We start from the raw sequence: 23,599 nt of genomic DNA, 5'->3' as shown, positions 1-23,599 counted from the left end.
TCCTCTATTTGCAGATTGCACTTTCTGTTGTCACTTTGTCCCAACACCTTTTTTTTTCGCGATCATTGAGGGCACACCATCTGTAGCCATGCTGACAACGCGGGAACGGCGCTACAAGTGCGGTGAAATGATCAGTTGCCGTCATTGTAGCCTTCATTGGCACCCTCTCCACAAGCTCACCGGTGACTGTCAATCTGTCATCCACTCCCCAAATGAAAATGGCCAGTTGTGGAATGTTAGTAATGTTCGTGCGTTCATCAATTGCAACTGAAAAAGCAATAAATTACTTTTATTTTGTGCTGTAACTGGCTATTCGAATCCGCTGAAAGATCAGAAATCTCGTCTGCAACCAATGTTTCTAATAAGGCTTTCAGGGCGCACAATGTCTGCTGCCTTCATCATTCATGTTTTTTCAAATTCTCCCTCATTAAATGGTTTTGAAGCCCCTGCGATTTCATTAGCAATGAGGTAGCTAGGCTTCATAGGTGTGTCACTGATGACTCTGCTGTGAGTAAAAACAGACTGGTGTTTCTTCAGACCCGCCAACAGTTCATTCACCTTCTCTCTTCTCCGCTGTCCGGCATGAAGATTCAAATAGCGGCGACGAAGGTTATATTCTTTCAGCACTGTAACATGCTGCGAACAGACCAAACGTACAGCTTTCCAATTCACTTATATGAATAAATAGGAGGATAACCGTTTTTCTTGGAACACGCTGCACTCGGTGTCCACTTTTCTCTTTTTTGACTGACATATTGGGGCAAGGAGGGTGCCAAAGTACACATTAAAAGTACCGTACCATAGACACCATACTAAATAGGATAGGCAGTACACAAAGCAGCTCATCTGGACTGCGTACTTGATCTACTTTGACCCGGTATAAATGGTTTGCTTGCTGAACACAATTGTTAATTTGCCATCCACTGGATGCATTCAGAACAGCAGTTGCTTTTATTAAAAAATTGCAGCTCTTTTTTTGTCTCCATGTCCATGCCTTCGTTTTATACATTATAAAATCCCCTTGCGGGCCAGATTAAACCAGTTTGCGGGGCCCATCCAGACCGCGGGCCACATGTTTGAAAACAACAGTCCAAGCAAACACAAAGTATCCTTCAAAACTTAACTCAATTCGATAACATAAGATTTATAGTTTAAGTATCACTAATAGGGACCTGTCTTTAACAGTATTTCAAAATTACTTTTTGTAATATATCCGATCCAAGTTAAATAGTCCTTTAAGTTACCCGGATCATTTAATCAATGTTTAAAAGTAAAATCGCCCCTCAACTGGTGTTGAGTTGTAATTTCAATTATTTCTATTTTTTTTTTCAATGCGCGTTTGTCAAAATATTGCTTTACTTAAATCAGGTCTGTGGCAGCAAAAGGATAGGGGGCTGTTCTATTCTAGTACGTTATTACAGTATATGATACGCGTTAAAGAAAAACTATTTCTATATTACTCCTTTGTACAGTCATGTATGTTCGTAGTTTATGATTAATAGCAAACAGTTGCATCAATTTTATGATGACTAAGTACAGTTGGTTGTGTGCCCCAGTCCACTATTACAACCTTGTTGGGGACAGAAATTGTACCATGTCACAGCATTGTAAGTAAGACGTTATTTAATTCTTAAAAGTAAGTAAAGACGATTGTTTGGAAAGAGGGACCTTGTTGATGAGGAGTATGCAAAACTTGGATGGATTGTGTGGACCTGCTCCAATTCTCTCCCGTTGTGTAACAAGGATATAAAACCAGTAGAATTTACACTCAACAAACCATCTGTGCTTGCTTACTAGATTAAAGTGATATCTGTGGCGTTCCTGTCCAGTTTGGAAACACAATGAAGCAGCTCTTTGATGCTGTAGAAAGCTCAGTGAACAGAAGTAACTTCACAGTACAGGGCTGTTGGCAAGATTTGCCTATTCAGAGCGAAACCTGGTCGCTGCAGAACCAAAAACTATGTCCGTTTTGGAATGAATGTGATTGTGGCTGAGGTGCACCTGGCTGACAGATGCCTCAAAATGCGTATTTTCCTACAGTGTTTTCTTGTCCCAATGTCCACCTCTGTACAAGAACACCAAGAAACGCTTTCACCGCAAGTTGGATTTGGTTCGACGTGCCGCCTTGTCCTCTAAGGGGGTCTACAATGGGGCCATGCTGACTGAGCTCTGTGGGAGAGATGGAGGGTAGCGGCGGCCGGGCTAATTGCTGCATTTCTGCATTCAAGTTGAAAGTTAAGCATTTGACAGTTGTGATCGCGTGTGTCCTAGAAAGGCATAGTCGGTACGTAGCGAGGAGATTTTAGTCTAGATATGGGTCAGGTGGCGCTCGTCACTAGAAAGACATTCAAAGCATATTGGTTTATTTTTTTATGCATGTCATTTAGTCGACATTCTCCATTTTAATTGTTGGGCCAAAAATAAATATATTCTCATTTTAGTTGATTATTAGGTCAAAAAAGTGCAAGTCGCTCTTTATAAGGTAAAGAACCATATTTGACAGGCCTATGTACATTTTAAAATAGATATCGTTATGAAAACTACATATAATATCATTCACTTCAATGGGGGGTTCTTCGGGAGTATGGGGTACCGAACCCCCTTATACGAGCTGTTCGGTCCCTGTACGACTGTCCGAGTTTTGTCCGCATTGATGGCAATAAGTTGGACTTGTTTCCGGTGAGAGTTGGACTCCGCCAAGGCTGACCTTTGTCACCGATTTTGTTCATAACTTTTATGGACAGATTTCTACGCGCAGCCGAGGCGTAGAGGGTGTCCGGTTTGGTGGCCTCAGCATCGCATCTCTGCTCTTTGGTTCTGTTGGCTTCATCAAGCCGTGTTCTCTAGATCTCACTGAAGCGATTCGCAGCCAGGTGTGAAGCGGCTGGGATGAGAAACAACACCTCCAAATCTGAGACTGTGGTCCTCAGTCGAAAAAGAGTGGCATGCTTTCTCCAGGTCGGGGATGAGATCCTTCCCCAAGTGGAGGAGGTCAAGTATCTTGGGGTCTTGTTCATGAGTGAGGGAAGAATGCAGCGGGAGATCGACAGACTAATCGGTGCAGCGTCTCCAGTGATGCAGACTTTGTATCTGTCTGTTGTGGTGAAAAGGGAGTTAAGTCGAAAGACGAAGGTCTCAATTTACCAGTCGATCTACGTTCCCACCCTCACCTATGGGCATGAGCTGTGCGTTGTGACTGAAAGAACAAGATCTTGGATTCAAGTGGCCGAAATGAGTTTCCTCCGCAGGGTGTCCGGGCCCTCCCTGAGAGATAGGGTGAGAAGCTCTGTCATCTGGGAAGGGGTCAGTGTCGAGGAGTTACTCCTCTGCATTGAGAGGAGCCAGATGAGGTGGCTGGGGCATCTGATTGGGATGCCTCCAGGACACCTTCCTGGTGAGTAGTTCCGGGCATGTCCCACCGCAAAAAGACTCCGAGGACGACCCACGACACACTGGAGAGACTGTCTCTCGGGTGGTTTGGGAACGCCTCGGGATCTCTCCGGAAGAACTGGAAGAAGTGGCTGGGGAAAGAAGTCTGGGTATCCTTGCTGAAGCTACTTCCCCCGCGACACGAGCTGGAAAAGCGGTAGTTAATGAATGAAAGGATGGATGAATGCTACAGACTTCAATATAAGATGAATGGTCAAACTCCTCCCAGCCACTCAGAGAAGCCAATCTGAAAATGTACTGATATATATTTTAATTGCAACATATCTAATGATTATGATTTTTGAATTAGTTTTACCTCCGCGAAGGTAGCTCGTTGTTCCTTTGTGTTAGCCAAAATGCCGTTTCATTGCATTGCTGGACATTGCTTGAACACTCGGGAGAATGGAATTACCCTTCATAAGTTTGAAAGAGACCCTGTTCGTTATGAAAAATGGATTGCACGGGTGCAAAGGACGAGAGCTTCGTGGGTTCCAAATAACAGGTAGGTGTGTATACAGCTACTAAAAAAAAAAAAAAATAATAGTTTGGGGCGGACCACGTAATCCGTCTCTCTTAACGTAACAAAAGATCCGCGTATGAAATGTGTCTGTGCGTGTCGCCCAGCCAACAATGTCTCACTCAGCCTGCAATATAGCTCGGCTCCACCCCCTCCTTATATAGCACGGAGGGCCGAAACTCAGCCACACCGGCTGAGGCGCCACGTTCGGCGGACACATCTTCCGCGAAGGCTCTGCGTCGGGCTTTGCGACGGGGGCGGCTCTGAAGAACCCAGCCGAGAATGCGTTACTCAGTCGCGTGCGAGCATGAACACAAAGCGGCACTGCTGGGCTACGTCATAAGCCACACCGGCTGGCTGCGATGAGCCGCGATGGCTCATTTCCGCCGCGGAAGTGGATCGGACGAGATGCGGTTTGGCTGTGATGGCATATCTTCTGAATGGCTCGAAACAATAGTGTAATATTGCCCCGGTAACTTCACTCGGTTGTGTGGTGTTGTCCTTTTTCGAAAAGAGCTTCCGTGTCAGAAGGGGGGTTGGAAAAATCCAAATATCTCTGTTGTTCGGCATCCATAGTAGCAGGCACTGCACATTTTTAACGGCGGAAGTGACGATGACGTCAAAGACAGATGACGCGACTAATATGGCGACCACTTGGATGTCGAGGGACACTCAATTGCGCAACTTTGTGCATGGATGACACGCTCTCTGCTCACTTTTTTTTTTGTATAGACATTTGAAGTGAATACTGTTATGTATTTTTCATTACAATATCCAATTTAGAATGTTTGAAAGGGATGTCACTCACACTTTAAGATGACCTCAGAACCAGCTTCTGTTGGTGTGATGTTTACAATACAGTGGTGCCTTTACTTACAAATTAAATTTATTTGGTAACCACACTTGTAACTCAAAACACTTACCTCAAATCCTATTTTTCCATTGAAATAAATGGAAATGGTGTTAATCCATTCTAGCACCTCTAAAAACACTAACCTCTTTGAAACATTTTTAGTAAAAAAAAAAAAAAAAGTGCTATATTTTATGAACACATGCAATAATGATATAATTAAATATGAATTATTAAATTATTAAGCTGTAATCAATTAAGCCTTTTCTGCATTCTGATTTCATGTTCCCTTTGCCGTCCTTCTGGTGTGTATGTCCATTAGCCACCAGTGGATAATAATCTCCACCAGAGGCTATTTAATAGAGGCAGACATAATACACAAGGAGTTTCACAATTAAGTGAATCTGTAAAATGCAACAATCTCATCAAAGCTCGTTTCGCAGTGTGTTAAACTGAGCATTAAACTCACTGACATTGTTTATTTAAATGTCTTTTAGCTGTTTTTGTTTGATTTTTACAGTTCAGCTTGAAATGGCACTTGGCATGTTTTTTGAGCAGTTTCTCCCTCGTGATGTTCGCTGCCACCATATAGTGGTTGTAACTAAAGTCTTTGTTTGGAACTCACGAATATTGGTATTTTGAAAAAAATGCATCACTCAAAGCCCTTGTAGTGTAAATCGAAGGAGCATTGTAGTTATCTACAGTAATAGCAACCAAATTTGAGCAGCAGACATACGTTTCTAGTGTCATGTCCCTGTCCCAGGTGATGGGCCACCTCTCTTTGGTTTTTCTGACTACTTCCAAAGACGAAGAATATACTTTATCCCCCATTCCGTGTCAGTCATATGTACAGGCAAAACATAAAAAAAAAAAAAAATTAATGTTCTACAGACAGTATAAAAGTTTCTACATGTGCAGTCCTGCCTCTGTTATGCGTATGACAGTACATCCGACAGTGGAATATTATTAAAACCATTTTATCCCCCTTTTCATACTGGTGCAGTTGTACAGAACAATGAAACGACAATGGGTCTTTGGGTAACATTAGTGTTACCAGCATGCTTGGTTTTAAGTAAAGTAAATTGCTAAATTAAACTGTTGAATCGCATAAAACACTATCGGCATAACTAAGCACTTTCACAAATCTGACATCTTTAGATGTAATGGGGAGGCGGTGTTTGTGCATGTAATTTGGTGTGACATGCGCTTTGTAGAGGAAAAACAAAATCCATCTTGTCAAGTAAATCTCCAGGTAAATCCTCTGAGGACCCTAGCACATGATTACTTGGTGGAAAATGTGAGCATAAATCCAACCCTTTTTATACCAGCAATTTGAACGCTTATAAAGGTGAACATGACCATTTTAAACATTGAGGCATATACCGTGCCATACATATCTTAGATTTTTCCCTGTTCCATTTGTGTCACTCATCATTTCCAGGTACAAGTCTGGGTTTTCTGTAATCTCTATCTAATCTGTCCAGCAAACGGGCCTCACCGGATTATTTCCGATTAAAGTGGGGATTTTGATGAATAAATCTGGAGGGGATTCGAAGGCTGGTGCACACACGTGGATGCCAGTCATTGTAAATCGATGGCCTCAGAGCCACTCTCCATCTTTGTTGGGTCTTTCTGCTACAGAGATAATGTCATGTCATCATATAAATGGGAACGTTAGTGGGGCTTTGTGCTTTTAATGAGCATATTAGGATATGCAAGTTAATTCTGTTTCATATCACCACCCCACTGTTAGTTTCAGACCTTTTGTGAGTTTGTGTTCTTATATTATTCTTATTATATATGTTGTATTATATACAGTGAAGAAAATAAGTATTTAAACACCCTGCTATATTGCAAGTTCTCCCACTTAGAAATCATGGAGGGAACTGAAATTTTCATCGTAGGTGCATGTCCACTGTGAGAGGGATTATCTAAAAAGAAAAATCCAGAAATCACAATGTATGACTTTTTAATGATTTATGTTTGTTTATATATTTATTTTTATTCTAAAAATAAGTATTTAAACACCTGAGAAAATCAATGTTAATATTTGGTGCAGTATCCTTTGTTTGCAATTACAGAGGTCAAACATTTCCTGTAGTTGTTCACCAGGTTTGCACAAACTGCAGGAGGGCTTTTGGCCCACTCCTCCACACAGATCTCTAGATCAGACAGGTTTCTTGGCTCTTGCTGAGAAACATGGGCTTTCAGCTCCCTCCAAAGATTTTCTATTGGGTTTAAGTCTGGAGACTGGCTAGGCCACATCAGGATCTTGATATGCTTCTTTCGGAGCCACCACTTGGTTTTCCTGGCTGTGTGATTCGGGTCATTGTCATCTTGAAAGACTCAGCCACCCATCTTCAATGCTCTGACTGAGGGAAAGAGACTGTTTCCCCAAAATCTTACAATAGATGGCCGCGGTCATCCTCTCCTTAATACAGTGCAGTCGTCCTGTCCCATGTGCAGAAAAACACCCTCAAAGCATGATGCTACCATCCCCATGCTTCACAGTAGGGATGGTGATCTTGGGATGGAACTCATCATTCGTCTTCCTCCAAACACAGTTAGTGGAATTATGACCAAAAATTTTGGTCTCGTCTGACCACAAAAGTTTCTCCCATGACTCCTCTGTATCATCCAAATGGTCTTTGACAAACATAAAACAGGCCATGACATGTGCTGGGTTAAGCAGGGGAACCTTCCGTGCCATACATGATTTCAAACCATGACGTCTTAGTGTATTACCAACAGTTACCTTGGAAACAGTGGTCCCAGCTCTTTTCAGGTCATTAACCAAGTCCTGTCATGTAGTCCTGGGCCGATTCCTCACCTTTCTAAGGATCATTGAGACCCCACGAGGCGATATCTTACATGGGGCTCCACTCCGATTGAAAATGACAGTCATGTTTAGCTTCTTCCATTTTCCAATGATTGTTCCAACAGTTGACTTTTTTTCACCAAGCTGCTTGGCAATTTCTCCATAGCCCCTTCCAGCTGTGTGGAGTTGTACAATTTTGTCTCTGGTGTCTTTGGATAGCTCTTTGGTCTTGGCCATGTTACAAGTTTGAGGCTTACTGATTATATGGGGTGGACAGGTGTCTTTATGCAGTTAATGACCTCACACAGGTGCATCTGATTCAGGATAAAGCATGGAGTGGAGGTGGACTTTTACAGGCGGACTAACAGGTCTTTGAGGGTCAGAATTTTAGCTAATAGACAAGTGTTCAAATCCTTATTTGCAGCTGTATCACACAAATAAATCATTAAAAAAATCATGCATTGTGATTTCTGGATTTCTCTTTTTAGATTATCTCTCTCACAGTGGACATGCACCTATGATGAATTTTTCAGACCCCGCCATGATTTCTAAGTGGGAGAACTTGCAATATAGCAGGGTGTTCAAATACTCATTTTCTTCACTGTGTGTGTGTGTGTGTGTATAATATTATTCTTATTGTTATTGAGGTAAGACTGACATAATTTAGATTTCATTATCGTATTGAACTCCTATCAATTTTTTATTTGACCGTATTATCCCATATTAGATGTTCTGACTTAAAAGTATGCTGATTTTATATGGGGAAGGAAATAAACTCAAGGAAAAATACTCAAACGAGACCAGTTGCTCGGAGCTGCTGGCTTTCCGTTGATGCTAAATTACTCTGTTCTTGTCACTTTTGGTTCTTGAGCTGCTTGTTGTCATGTGTATTTCTTCTTGACATCATAGAAATAGAAATATTTGTTCGAAAGTATTTTAGAAACTTAAACATTTTGGAACGTTTCAGTTTGTGTTGTTGCCTGATACAGTTCCTGTTTGGTCAGACAGATGAATTTTTCAACTTTTTTCAAAACTATGCTGTGTCTTAAATTGTATACTCACTCACTACATCCTGCTCCCCATATAAGGTAGCACCAAATAGTGGACTCAAAAGTAAGATCATTCATAACAGCTTTTGGACATTCCCTGTCACTCTGTTAATGACATCATAGCTTTCACACAATGAAAAAGTAGCTGTTGCAGTTTTTTTGTATTTTTTTGGGGGTGGGGGTGCACAATATTTAAGACAGAGGACTTTGTAAGCAAGTCGCTTTTTTTCCCCTTTTTTTTTCCACCACAACAAAATTGTCTAACGTAATGAGTCATTTTGGACTTGTCCTTAAGGTAAACATAGGGTAGGGCTGACAGGGCTGGCTAACAGAAAGAGAACTGGCACAAATCAAGCATTACTATTTCATTAAAATGAGTTCAATCCTGCAAGCAAAATGAAAGTGTTGTTTTAGCGTGTCTGCTAACCTTTCACTGTCAGCCCAGTTTGCTTCGTGGCCTGCTTGTTGTCTGGCAGATTTCTTAATATATTAGTAAGTGAAGGAAAAAAATGTCAGCCCATGCTGATATAGTAGACGAGATAATAAATTATTATGCTATTCTGGTTTCCTAAACTCCTTTTTTCCAGGGAGATTTTTTTACTCACATCTTCTTTTGCTGCAAAATAAATCCCTTCCCCCAGGCCCCTATCCCTCACAAGATACCTCTTGTCAGACCCCTTAAATAACAACTTCCCCCTCAACCTGCACTTCCCACCTCCCATCTTTTTTGTTTTTTACCCTGTTTGCCATTCTACCCAGCGTTTATTTTGTTCCCTCATGTTTTGTTGCAGTGAACAGAGGCCTCAGTGTGCTGGTGACAGGGCGAGTGCCAGTGGGATGGGTGGGGGAGTTGCCTGTTGCCACTGAAAACAGTGTGTGTGTGTGTGTGTGTGTGTGTGTGTGCGTGTGTGTTTATGGTCCACTGAAGAAATGTTAAAAACTGCCTTGTTGCCCGTTTTACCAGAATGACCCTTTAAGACTTTAGTGATCCACGTTGTAGTTAAATGGAAGGCGTTGTGGTGCAAGTTACAGTTGAGAATGTTGTGTTGTTTTGTATCCATCAATTGAAACGGGCATTTGGTCCTGCAGGAATTCCATTAAACTTGAGCTGTGTACTTCAGCGGGTTCACTGGGGTTTTTTCTGAGGTTGGCTCATATATGGTTTATGGGGGCCATGTTCAAAAAAGGGCCATGACTATTTTTATCCTTTTTGATCCTCGTTGCTGTCACTGACATGTCTTTGGAGGAGGTGCGGAAAAAATAAGTTTGTCTGGATGTGGTCATGTGATGACGCACAAGCATTGCAGCATGGGCAGCACTAACATTAGCATTTTAGCCGCAGCACCACACAGACAGGATACAAAGCAGCAGATATGTTTTCCAGATGAGCACTGTGTTATGCTTAAATTGCCGCTCATATTGGGAATGGACAGCATGAAGCATGGAAGACGCAAATATTTTTAACATCTATCCATCCATTTTGAATAATGCTTAGCTTCTTTAGGGTCATGGGTGTGCTGGAGCCTATCACAAAAGATTTCAGGCAAGAACCGAGGTACATCCTGAACTGGATGCCAGCCACACGTAGCCCACAAAGGAACCCTTCACCTCTGAAGTATGATAGCCATTTGGCCACTCTGCTGCCCGAGCTTTCACAGCTTAACATTTTATTATTATTTTTTTTTTAAAGATCACGTATTTTGGCTATTTAGACCTCCGTAGAAGGACTCTCTAACATGGACTTAGTATAAAAGTGTCAATTTCATTATTTAAAAAACAAAAAACTTGATTTTTATCATACAACTGTCAAGAAAAAGCTACCTCTGTTTGACCAGATTTGTATGCACTTTGTACATATGTACCTACAACCACCACCTTCCCTCTGATTGGAGTGTGGTGGTGTAAAAGACTGAAACCTGACTACTTGTGAGCTCACGTGTTTTTGTTGACAGTACTGGGTTGGAGGCAGAGAGGTAGGCTGAGATTGTCACTAGTGACGTAGTAAAGATAATCAGAATCAGCTTTATTAGCCAACACACAAGGAATTTGTCTTCAGCAGTCGGTGCCGCCCTGGTACGACATTCAGAACAAGGAACAAGAGACATTCTGTTAATAGGAACTATTCCTTATAGGAGTCACAGATGTGCAAGAGTGCGTCGATGCCACACATTGTTACACTTGTACAGAGTGCCCATAACCATTCGTGTTACAGACCAGTGCAATGACAATTGTGCAAAGGGAGCAGTTTAAAGTGATGAATCGTACAATAGTCTACAGAATATATTACGAATACTGATTAGACCAGCAGTATGTGAGGGTGTGTCCCAACAACGCCACAAGGCAGAAAATGGTAGGTACTCTGAAGAATTTAATGACTTAATTGCCAGAGAGAAAAAACTGTTTGAATGGCTGCTAGTTTTGAATTGCATTGATTGGTAGCAGTTCCCTGACGGAAGGCACGAGAAGAGCTGGTGCCCGGGATGTGGAGGGTAAATAGAAATGACCAGATTTAAGGCTGCTGTCATTTAATGTTTGGATGAATTTTATTCAAAGCTCACGTTTGCACTAAGGCACCATAGAGCTAATATAGCATACCACACGCTTATCCTGCTCTGGGTCGCAGGACACTGGAGCCTATCCCACCTGATTTTGTGCGAGGCAGACGACACTCTGACTTATCGCCAGTCAATCGCAGGGTACATGGAGGCACTGACAACCATTTGGGCTCACATTCACAGCATCACTTAGAGGGAACTTAGCCCACGCTGCTCACACCAAAGTCAAGCAAGTATGCCACTAAACCATCAATAACTCTCCTGCATTTATACAAAAAATAGGTAAAACGTTTTTTAACGGTCATCTCTGACAGATGACTGGAGTGAAGTCAGCTTTCCTTTTGGTTGTAAATATTGAATGTGTTCAACATTGCTTCCCCGTTGTCGGCCCGACCCATTTAGGACCATATCGTTGGGACAAATCCACTCTTAACACACATAAAACCAAAGGATAGTCTTATAAAATAGGATACATAGATAAAATAGTCTGCCGTTTGACATCTTTGGCTGGGAAGGGGTGAAATTGAGACAAAAGCAACCAGATTGCCATTTTGTGTAACAGGTCACAGGTGAAAATCTATGATCCAAAGAAACATCACAGACTTTACAACATAGTTTTACCTCACTGACGTGCTTTAAACACTTAAAATACTTAAAAAAACACACTTTAAAAATGAATTCTAAATGTATTTTGATCCCCCCCCAAAAAAAATGTGCTTTTAAGAGGTTGTCTGATCTGTGTGTGTGTGTGTGTGGTGTGTGTGTGTTGTGTGTGTGTGTTGTGTGTGTGTGTGTGTGTGTCTTGGACTACATTCTATTAGGGGACCTTCTCTGTCTCTTTTTCTTCCTTTCCTGTATAGCTCAGTGCTGCTCGGCCCAACATGGTACGCTTGTATGTATACTATACTATAAGTCAGTTTTTTTCAATGCCCATCTGTGAATGTAGACCCATAGCATAACCCTCTCTCTCTACAAAGGATGTCCATTCTTGTTGCAAACTTCAGTACTGCTATTTTTTTTTCTTTGAGTGACCTTTGTTGAAAGCCGGTGGACTCCAGCAAGCTCACTAGGACAAACTGTCTCTGCATCATTGCGAGAGCACAGCTTCCGGGTGAATCCGCCATGTAACTTTCCGGGAAATCATTGGACGGTTCGACAAAGTATGGGCTTCCGTGACAACCAAAACCATCCTGTCGGGATTCAGAAAGGCTGGAATAGGCTAGTTGTAACTGCAACCGACGATGAGTCTGACTTAAGCGGCGTAGAAGAGGAAGCGGCGCGTTGTCCACCTCTCAAGTTGACGGACTTGTTTAGAAGTGACACAGAGAATGAAGATTTCATTGGATTTTAGTTACCTGGTATTTGGAGTGACACAGATGGTTTTGGTAAACTTCTTAGTATGTTATTTATGCTCTAGTTATCGGAATAACTTTATATGTTATGTTAACATACCAGGCACGTTCTCAGTTGTCATGTAACCTAAGCATACTGTTCAGCCTGTTGTTGCCTCTATTCTATTTTTATTTTAAATTGTTCATTTAAATATTAAATGACGTGTGTTCTTGGTGTTGGATTTTATCAAATACATTTCCCCAAAAAATGTGACTTAATGTTTTTATCTTCATTTTTATGGATTTTATGGGTGGGCAACTTGTACTCCGGAGCAATTTATAGTCCAGAAAATAAGGTACTTTAAAAACAATTTTAAAAAAGACAATTGCCTAAAAATCCATGATATACAGTAGCTATATATATATGACTAAAGATAAAGCACAGTATCGCAGGGGTTCACTGTACCTGGGTTGAACCCTTTGGATACCGTCTGTACAATAAATGTAATCTAGAACAGTTTCATGTTGTGACTTTTGACGTCATTCATAACAAGCTAACTAGCTGGATCTTGTCCTCCTTTTTGGTCCAGGTAGCCGCCCCACGGTGCAGTATGTGTCGTCACTGGCCGAGCTTCCTCAGGCGGTACAGCCGTACTATACGCAGGGTTACGTCCTGGCTGCCCTGCATCCCATCATCCTTTCTGTGGGCCGCACCCGTTCGCTGCCCTTCAGCCTGCTCTACCGTGCCGTCCTGGCCAGGCCCAGACTGAGGTAAATTGATACTATAAATGCTACTTGAAAAACTCTAGAACGACGCTCAACAAAAAACTGTCGAGTAAATCCATGAATGATTGATGGAGCCAGCTGCATATTTCATGCAAAACTCTGCCAGAAGGTCACACTGGCGAGCCAGAAGGGCCTAATTCTTGTTTGTCCCGGTTTGCCAGACAGAAACACTGATTTCTACTGGCTGGAAAGCCACTTGACAACATCCATCAGCCAATTGTGAGAGGAGGTTTCACACATCTGCATATATTAACAGTGAGCGTATTCATTGTATATTAACATTAAATCAGTGGAAGTAAAGGTCTTTTGACTTGGAAATCTCCCATAAAAGACAATTTCCATGCACAAACATATTTAGGTTTTTAGCATTATTATTTGCGCAACATAGCTAGTATTATTCCTATAGTTTTGTAATTTAGCTTTTGACAAATTACAAATTTACATTTATGATTTAGCATTTTAATACATTTCATCAGCTACTTGGATATGTTCTTTGAAGACTCCATTAACGATCAATAAAAAAAAAATTAAATTTAAATGCTTATCCTCAATAGTGTCCCGGGTGTGTTGGAGCCTATCCCAGTGATTTTCGGGGGGAGAGGTGAAATACACCCTGAACAGGTCGCCAGCCAGTCGCAGGGCACAGATAAACAAACAACAATTCGCTCCTCCAGAGAATTTAGAGTCCTGAGTGAACCTACCATGCATGTTTTGGGGCTGCGAGGGGGAAACCAAAGGTACCCGGGGAAAAAAGACACACAGGCATGAGGTTATCATGCAAACGTCATAGGTGAGGCCTGATTTGAACCCAGGTCCTCAGAACTGTGAGGTGGATGTGCTAACTATGCCGCCTTACTTTTTTTCCCATCAAAATAAAGATGGGACAGTTTGAACTTCTACAGAAGAGTCACTGCATTACCAAAACATAAGCAGCAGGGTGAACTTGTGGTTGGCACCTCGACCTCATACTTCTCTGTTTGGGGGGGGGGGCGAGGGGGGTCCCAATGATTGCGTGAGTTTTTTCTGGGTATTTCACCTTCCATCCACGTTGGAAAATTAACGGATGAATGACCACCTCGATGTTCCGTTTAATATGCCGTTTTTTTGTTTGTTTGAAGTCAACAGACGGCATCCATGTGTCACATCGTGCCCACGCTGAGGGTGGAGGAGTGGCCGCTACCTGGTGACTCCCTGACGGGTGACATTGTTCGAGCACTCATTGACAAGGTGAGCGTACCAACTGTTCTTGTCTCTGGTCATTTGACATAATGTTCTTCTTTAACTATGTTGAACTTCATTTTGAATCTGTCTCATATAATGCTTCAAGTAGCCATTTTTAGCAAATTTTGGTCATTTGAAGTGGTTATTATTCATCAAGGGTTTTCATTTGATTTGAACAAATTACAGGGATACCTTGAGATCCAGGTTTAATTCCACGAGCTAGCTCGTAACTTAATGTACTCGTTTCTCAAATCAATAAATTTTCTCCATTGAAATGACTTGAAATGGCTGTATTCCATTTCTGTACCCCCAGAAAACATGCGAACCAGTGTACCGTGATCATTTTTGGAGATTTTTGGTTGTTGGTGTGTGTTTTTTGTTGTTTTTATTTTTGAGGCGATAATGTGAAATATTTGCCTTAGCATGATAGTTTGCAAGATGTGAAGGTTTGCACTGCAAAATAAAAAAAAAAATACAATGTACTGTATATCAGTTTGGATTATTATAAGGAGTATTTTTTTTTTTTTTCTTCTTACTCAAATGGCAATTTTTTTCTAGTCGGTTCAGGTAAAAAATGATCTTGAAATCTGTTTAAAAGCAAATCTTTTGTGTGTGGTGATTGTTGTTTTAAATGTGATTAAATAATTTTGGTAAGATTTTTTTGTTTTTGTAGTGCAGGCCTTCACAGGTCGAAAAAAATTGCAGTTTCCAAATTCATGACTGTAGTGTCTTCCAAATGTTATTGAGCCAAGGCACAAGTTTTACATTAGAAAAAAAAAAACACAACACACTGTGTTAAATTAAACTAAAATAATTTTTGCTGTCTCTCCCCAGGTGAACACCAGTGCCCGCAGTGGGGTCCGTTTTGTCGGCTCAGTCCTCCAGCAGGTGAGCGTCCTGAGCAACGGTAGCAGGCTGCACAGTCCAAAGAGGGGCTGCCGCTCACCACCACACTCTCCCTCTCACACTCCCCCGCCGGGAGAGCGGGACTTGGAGGACAACACATATAGTCCTGGTGAGACAGTCACCTTCTCTGGGAAATCCTTCTCAGTATGTTCTCGAGGATTCAGATAAAACAGTCATTGACCATTACTCCTTAACAGACATGCGACTTCTGGTCTTCTTCCACTACTGGGCTGCGGGTTGCTCCCCTCTGGACTTGTTGGTGTGCCAGTACCACCAGGGGGCGTTGTCTATGCGCGTCTCCAGGAAGGGCCAGATGGTGAGCGCTCTGGAAGCCGACTGGCTGGAACTGACGGCAGCCTACTACCGTAGAGGCTGGTCGCTGGTGGACTCCTTCGTCTACTGGGACACCCCAAAAGGTCGGGCCCACATCCAGTGCCCATACGAAACCATTGTGCTGTTTGTTCAGGAGTCATAAAAGAGGGATTTGTGCGTAAAATTTGGCACTTCTTGTTGTGACTGTGGCTGCTGTCTCTGCTGTCTTGTTTATTTTTAGATCGGTCTCTGTGGTCTTAACAACCTCACTTCCTATTCCTCTCACAACAGGGAGCGCTCACTCTGAGGATTATTTCCAAGACAATAATCCACATTTCTTGTGAGACCAAAGAAATTACAATAAAATGATTGTTGCTTGTGTTTCAGGCGAGCCTGTGCCACGGTCGCTGGAAGGCCTTTTCGTGTACGAAGAGAGTAGCACTGCCCCTCCCGCCAATGACACCATCGTGGTGGAGCAGTGGACCGTCATTGAGGTCAGAAAAATGTTTTCTTATTATGAGCCTTCCTTGTAATTGTACTTAGCTATTTACTTTGCTCAGTTGACAAAAAAAACAGAACATGTCCTAGCGTCATTGGAAAGTCATATTTGTTTATGAAACTCAATTTCACACTGTAGTTCTCTGTAAATGACGGAATGGAGATAAAACTATAGGAGGATTTTTTTCAAAGCCACAAAAGAGCTGGAGTGCTTCCTGTAAAACACATTCCCATATTATCGCCGTTCCGTGTAAATGCCAGTGAAACAATAAGTTGACTTTGCAATTCTCCACCTTTGGGGTGCTTGAAAGCACTTGTCCCTGTCCGACAAGTATTTTATAATTTTATTTTTATAATTTGTTTTATATTCTTTAAGTCAAACCTGATGCTGGTGCTAATGTCATCTTATTCTCTGTGTGAAAATGGACACATACAGGTATCCCGCCCGAGTTGGGTTCTAAGTAGTGTAAAAGGCAAACAGGGATACATTTCAGATCTTCTGTTATCGCTCTGATGTAGCCATTTTGTGGGATCTCTGTGTGGAAAGAGGCTTCACCTACTGTATGATGCTCATTCCTAAGATACACAGAATCTTGGGGTGCCATATGTTATGTTATGAAACACGTCACACCATCCACCCTCCTTTTTTTCTTGGATGCAAGCAAATTCTATTTGAGCATAATGTACATTTTTTTGTTGTTTTAAGGAATGTTTCTGTTGTGAAATGTCTGTGCAGGGTTCCAGTGTGAAAACTGACTACGGCCCGCTGCTCCATACTCTGGCCGAGTTTGGATGGCTGCTGACGTGCGTGCTGCCCACTCCCATCATACGACATGATAGGTATCAATATGCACATAAATACATTTTTCACTTTTACAATTAAGCACCATAACATGTTGTTCTCTATGTAATCACAGCTCTAATTCAGTCCTTGGCTTGAGGCTGGACACAAAAGGGGTTTGTTATTGCGTATAAATTCCACAAGACGGTGGCAAAGCATTTCAAACGGCGATGATCATAAAGCAATAACACCATCCTTGTAGCACGTACGCCATCATGTACCTATGCTACATAAATATTAATATCCATTAGTTAAATTATTCAACACAACCCATCTTCACTTAAGGCTCATCATTAGTAAATATGCTCAAATATGAGCGTTCATCTAAAGAATCGGGTTAACAACGCCCACCCCTGGCACTGCTAACCTGCAGGGCGTCGGTGTAAATTCAGCGACTGTGGGTCGAAGACAAAGAAGAGGAGGAAACCGGATCCATCGTCAGAAGAAAAAGAGGAATGCACAGAGCCTACAACTGAGGGACTTTGACTATGACAGGAAAAGCTCAGGAGTTGGTTGACATGATGATTAGGAGAAAGGTTGATATTTTGTGCATCCAAGAGAGCAGGTGGAAAGGTAGTAAGGCTACAAGCTTAGGAGCAGGGTTTAAATTATTCTACCACGGAGTAGATGGGAAGAGAAATGGAGTAGGGGTTATTTTAAAGAAAGAGCTGGCTAAGAATGTCTTGGAGGTGAAAAGAGTATCAGATCGAGTGATGAGACTAAAATTTGAAATTGAGGGTATTATGTATAATGTGGTTAGCGGTTATGCCCCACAGGTAGGATGTAACCTAGAGTTGAAAGAGAAATTCTGGAAGGAACTAGATGAAGTAGTTCTGAGCATCCCAGACAGCGAGAGAGTTGTGATTGGTGCAGATTGTAATGGACATATTGGTAAAGGAAAGAGGGGTGATGAAGAAGTGATGGGTAAGTATGGCATTCCAGGAAAGGAACTTTGAGGGAGAGATGGTGGTGGACTTTGCAAAAAGGATGGACATGACTGTAGTGAACACTTATTTCCAGAAGAGGGAGGAACATATAGTGACCTACGAGAGCGGAGGTAGAAGCACGCAGGTGGATTATATTTTGTGCAGACGATGTAATCTGAAGGAGGTTACTGATTGTAAAGTAGTGGTAGGGGAGAGTGTAGCTCACAGCTGAGAAAAGGAAGAATGTTGTGCGGCCTTTCGGAAAGAGGTGAGACAGGCTCTCGATGGACAGCAGAAGCTCCCGGAAGACTGGACAACGACAGCCAAGGTAATCAGAGAGACTGGCAGGAGAGTACTAGGTGTGTCTTTTGGTAGGAAAGGGGAGAAGGAGACTTGGTGGTGGAACCCCAAAATACAAGGAGTCATACAAGGAAAGAGATTAGCGAAGAAGAAGTGGGATACTGAGAGGACTGAGGAGAGGCGAAAGGAGTACATCGAGATGCGACGTAGGGCAAAGGTAGAGGTGGCAAAGGCTAAACAAGAGGCATATGAAGACATGTACACCAAGTTGGACATGAAAGAAGGAGAAAAGGATCTCTACAGGTTGGCCAGACAGAGGGATAGAGATGGGAAGGATGTGCAGCAGGTAAGGGTGATTAAGGATAGAGATGGAAATGTGTTGACTGGTGCCAGTAGTGTGCTAAATAGATGGAAAGAATACTTTGAGAAGTTGATGAATGAAGAAAATGAGAGAGAAGGAAGAGTTGAAGAGGCAAGTGTGAAGGACCAGGAAGTTGCAACGATTAGTAAGGGGGAAGTCAGAAAGGCTCTACAAAGGATGAAAAATGGAAAAGCAGTTGGTCCTGATGACATACCAGTGGAGGTATGGAAGCAATTTGGAGAGATAGCTGTGGAGTTTTTGACCAACTTATTCAACAGAATACTAGCGGGCGAAAAGATGCCTGAAGAATGGAGGAAAAGTGTTCGAGTTCCAATTTTTAAGAACAAAGGCGATGTTCAGAGCTGTGGGAATTACAGAGGAATAAAGTTGATGAGCCACACAAGGACGTTATGGGAAAGAGTAGTGGTGGCTCGACTCAGGACAGAAGTAAGTATCTGCGAGCAACAGTATGGTTTCATGCTGAGAAAGAGTACCACAGATGCATTATTTGCCTTGAGGATGCTAGTAGAAAAGTACAGAGAAGGTCAGAAGGAGCTTCATTGTGTCTTTGTGGATCTAGAGAAAGCCTATGACAAGAGTACCAAGAGAGGAACTGTGGTACGGCATGCGTAGGTCTGGTGTGGCAGAGAAGTATGTTAAAATAGTACAGGACATGTATGATGGCAGAAGAACAATGGGGAGGTGTGCCTTTGGTGTGACAGAAGAATTTAAGGTGGAAGTGGGACTGGATCAGGGATCAGCTCTGAGCCCCTTCCTGTTTGCAGTGGTAATGGATAGGCTGACAGATGAGGTTAGACTGGAATCCCCTTGGACCATGATGTTCGCAGATGATATTGTCATATGCAGTGAAAGCAGGGAGCACGCAGAGGAACAATTGGAAAGATGGAGACATGCACTGGAAAGGAGAGGAATGAAGATTAGCCAAAGTAAAACAGAATATATGTGCGTGAATGAGAGAGGTGGAGTGGGAAGAGTGAGGCTACAGGGAGAAGAGATAGCGAGGGTGGAGGACTTCAAATATTTAGGGTCAACAATCCAGAGCAACGGTGAGTGTGGTAAGGAAATGAAGAAACGGGTCCAAGCAGGTTGGAACAGCTGGCGGAAGGTGTCTGGTGTGTTATGTGACAGAAGAGTCTCTGCTAGGATGAATGGATAAGTTTACAAAACAGTGGTGAGGCCGGCCATGATGTACGGATTAGAGACGGTGGCACTGAAGAAACAACAGGAAGCAGAACTGGAGGTGGCAGAAATGAAGATGTTGAGGTTCTCGCTCGGAGTGACCAGGTTGGATAGGATTAGAAAACGAGCTCAGAGGGACAGCCAAAGTTGGATGTTTTGGAGACAAGATTCGAGAGAGGAGACTTCGATGGTTTGGACATGTTCAGAGGCGAGAGAGTGAGTATATTGGTGGAAGGGTGCTGAGGATGGAGCTGCAAGGCAAAAGAGCGAGAGGAAGACCAAAGAGAAGGTTTATGGATGTGGTGAGGGAAGACATGAGGGCAGTTGGGGTTAGAGAGGAAGATGCAAAAGATAGGCTAAGATGGAAAAAGATGACACACTGTGGTGACCCCTAATGGGACAAGCCGAAAGGAAAGGAAGAACACAATATATATATATTTTTTTCAGTCTGTGCACAACAATTGCGTATCATAGGGTTCAGTACCTCATAGGCCTGAGGGACCCCCCCACAGAGGATTCCCAAATGAACATGGTCAAATGCTTTCTAAAAGTCCACAAAACACATGTAGAGTGGTTGGGCGAACTCCCATGGTCCCTCAAGGACCCTGCGAGGCTGTCGAGCTGGTCCACTGTTCCACAGCCAGGACGAAATCCACTCGCGTCCCCCTGAATCTGAGATGCGTTTTCCCGACAAGACCCTCCTCTTCACCACCCCTGTGTAGACCTTCCTAGGGGGGCTGTCATGCCTTTAGTTGGAGCACACACTCTCTGTTTTCAAAAGGGGGACCACTACCCCAGTCTACCAATCCAAAGCTACTCTTCCAGATGTCCACATAATGTTGTAGAGGCGTGTCAACTATGACAGTCCCACAACATGCAGAGCCTTTAGGAATTCTGAACGAATCTCATCCACCCCTGGGGTCCTGCCACCAAGGAGCTTTTTCCACCTTGTTGACCCCAACCCCAGAGATAGGAGACCTCGCCTCAGAGGCTCCAGTCTCTGCTTCCTCATGAGAAGGCATGTCAGTGGAATTGAGATCTTCCAAGTATTCTCCCCACTGACTCACAACGTCCCGAGTCAATGTCAGCAACGCCCCATTCCCACAATACAGTGTTGATGGTGCACTACTTCCCCCATAGGAGTCGGATGGTGGGCCAGAATTTCCTTAAAGCCGTCCAGAAGTCGTTCTGCGTGGCCTCACTGAACTTCTCCGTGTCTGAGTTTCCGCCACAGAGGCCACCAAAGCTTGGAGTCCATCTTCAGCTTGACAGCATCCCTCACCGCTGGTGTCCTTGAGCTGGTGAAGGGGTTTGTGTGTCTAGATGAGCCTTACAATGTTTATTCAACTACATTTGTTGTAAGTTTAAAAAATGTTATACGTTTAACCATAAAACCACATGGGAGTGGCAAATTATTTTTAACAAGGGTTCTAATTCGTGGAATATCTCCTACCAGTACACTCTTGTGGGTTGGTCTGGAACAATCCCCCTTGCAATGAATGGGAGTTCCCTATATTACAATCTTTGTAAAGGCAGATTTTGTGTCTCGTGAGTTGCATGTTATGGAGTACGTCTTTGCTAATTGTGTTATGTTCGTGTGTGTTAGTGATGGGAATCTGGCCACCAAGCAAGTTATTTTCCTTCAGCGCCCAGTCAGGAATCAGGTGGCAGCACAACACAGGAAACCGGTGAGATATGAATAAAATGTCTTTCTACACTGCACCCTGGTGGTCAAATTGGAATTGCAGCAATAACTGTAAAACCACTTCACTTGATTGGGGTTGTTTGCAGTGGGGTACATCGTCTTAGCTAAGGACTAAATTGTCCATAGGTGAGTGGGTCCAGTGACTCACTGTCAAGCAGTCCGGGGTGTACCCCCACTTTTTGCCATAAATTAGCAAGGCTCGGTTGGCTCCATCTCACCTGCGACCGTAATGAGGACAAACGCTATTGAAAATAGATGGAATGACTTCAGGACAAGCTGATAATAGAAAGACCTGTATGTGCAGGTGCTGTCGGTGCACAGCGAAGTGTCCAGCCGGTCAATGAGTCGCTCTGTCAGCAGCGCAGCGCTTCAGCAGGAGCTTTCCCCTTTGCCCGGGGGTATCGGTGGCTTCCCTGTGTTTGGAGGGGGGTTCCCCAGCTCCCTGTCGCACCTGGAGGAGGGCGGCTTTGACCAGGAGGAAGGCAAAGCGGAGGTGACGTGCATGTGAGCGGACTGAAGTCATGAGCTCTCCAGATGGAGGAAAAAGCCACTTCTTCCATGGCCACGAACCCAAAAGCTTCATCCTCTGCTGTGGTATAACACTGCACCTTTTTTGAAGCAAAGCCATAATGAGGAAAATACAGTATATGGAAAGCCATTTCAGCATTTATTCAATGTATGCATGATATCCTGGTTGAGCCCCATGTGCTAGTATACTCTTACAACAACTTCAGTACATTAGTTGGCATCTGTAGACAGCACTACTCATGAAGTCAACGTGCGTACTAGTACATGGACCTTAAGTTGGATTTCACTGACTTTCCAGTGAGCATGTGGGTCGGAGGTTTGACACCTTAGAGTTTCATTTTTAATAGGGTCAGTCATTGATTTCAGAAATGGGGGGGGGGGGCTATAATTACCTTTTAAAGGGCAAAAAATTGTTGTCCGTCTGATCTGTGCTGCACCAGTCTGCAGTTTCAGGATGATGCTTAAAGCAGGTCAATTTTGCTATTTTTAACAGTAAAATTTAAATGTGAAGTGAACTTTACCTTTCAGTGACATCTCTGGCACAAGTATTTTCAGGTTTTCCGAGTTCTCTGGAATCATTACAACTTTTTGGCTTATCACAGATATCCTTGTAAAAAGATATAAATAAGGCAAAGAAAACATGCTTAAAAAAAGTACAGGTTGCGATCAAAGTCATTCTAGACTGTTTTTCTACCTTTAGGCCATGTGCACCCGAATTTTAGTTCAATTCTCATGTTGCCATACATTTTCCTTTTTTCAAGTTTCGTTGTCCACAGCAAGTAGTGCAAACCTATTGTTTTTGTTCTATATTAAGAGAGTGAGTTGCTGGTCTGCTGGGTTTTTATTTATTGATTTGTGACTGTTTATGCACAAAAGTCAGTCATTCTGGTATTTTTCTCCCTTATGGCTTTTTTAACAAGACATATCCAGTCTCTACTTGCTAGTGCAGATGTAGAAGTCACAGCATTTTACTGGGACACACTATATGGACTAAATTATTGGGACATTAGAGTTCCCTCAGATACACGGTTTTCACTTTACACTTCCTATAAGTAGAACATATCCCAATACCTTTGGCTGTGTGCAGTGCTTCTGGATGTCAGCCATTGTCTGTGTGGTGGCATGTCTGTCACACATCTCTTAACAGTATTATGAGTGCCCACGGTATGCCATTAAACGAAACATTCATAGATGTTAAAACCATGGTGTTTCAAAAGACTACAGCAGTATTATAAGAGGGACACATTTATTTGTAAATGTAAACTAGTCTTCATTAAAATGTCTTTAATGTTGCTATTATAATTGTTAAAAACAAATGAATACTAAAAGCCGGTTTTAGTTCCAGTTGTTTGTTGTAAAATTTGCTTCTGTTTATGGATAGTGTTTGAAACAAATAAAATGCCATTTTCATTTCTGATTAAGTGTCACAAGTTCCAGAATAATAAGTCTTTTATTAACAGACATGA

The 23,599-nt window shown here is 42.6% G+C and overlaps 1 protein-coding gene across 1 annotated transcript in view; it reads left to right on the top strand.

Annotated features, from left to right (window-relative positions):
* rftn2 (raftlin family member 2) overlaps nucleotides 1-23,550 on the top strand; it is a 29,218-nt gene extending 5,668 nt beyond the window's left edge. Inside the window, exons 2-9 of the mRNA XM_061840810.1 lie at nucleotides 13,140-13,320; nucleotides 14,454-14,562; nucleotides 15,391-15,571; nucleotides 15,660-15,878; nucleotides 16,162-16,268; nucleotides 17,009-17,112; nucleotides 21,507-21,588; nucleotides 21,910-23,550. Of these exons, the coding sequence (XP_061696794.1) occupies nucleotides 13,140-13,320; nucleotides 14,454-14,562; nucleotides 15,391-15,571; nucleotides 15,660-15,878; nucleotides 16,162-16,268; nucleotides 17,009-17,112; nucleotides 21,507-21,588; nucleotides 21,910-22,113 (1,187 nt within the window). The 3' untranslated portion in view covers nucleotides 22,114-23,550. The remainder of the gene's footprint in view (nucleotides 1-13,139; nucleotides 13,321-14,453; nucleotides 14,563-15,390; nucleotides 15,572-15,659; nucleotides 15,879-16,161; nucleotides 16,269-17,008; nucleotides 17,113-21,506; nucleotides 21,589-21,909) is intronic.
* The last annotated feature ends 49 nt before the right edge of the window (nucleotides 23,551-23,599 follow it).

Source organism: Syngnathoides biaculeatus, chromosome 14 (genome assembly GCF_019802595.1).
Source record: "Syngnathoides biaculeatus isolate LvHL_M chromosome 14, ASM1980259v1, whole genome shotgun sequence".
NCBI classification, from domain to species: Eukaryota; Metazoa; Chordata; class Actinopteri; order Syngnathiformes; family Syngnathidae; genus Syngnathoides; species Syngnathoides biaculeatus.
The sequence above is the reverse complement of the archived record's forward strand: the minus strand, read 5'-3'. Positions and strand labels throughout refer to the sequence as shown.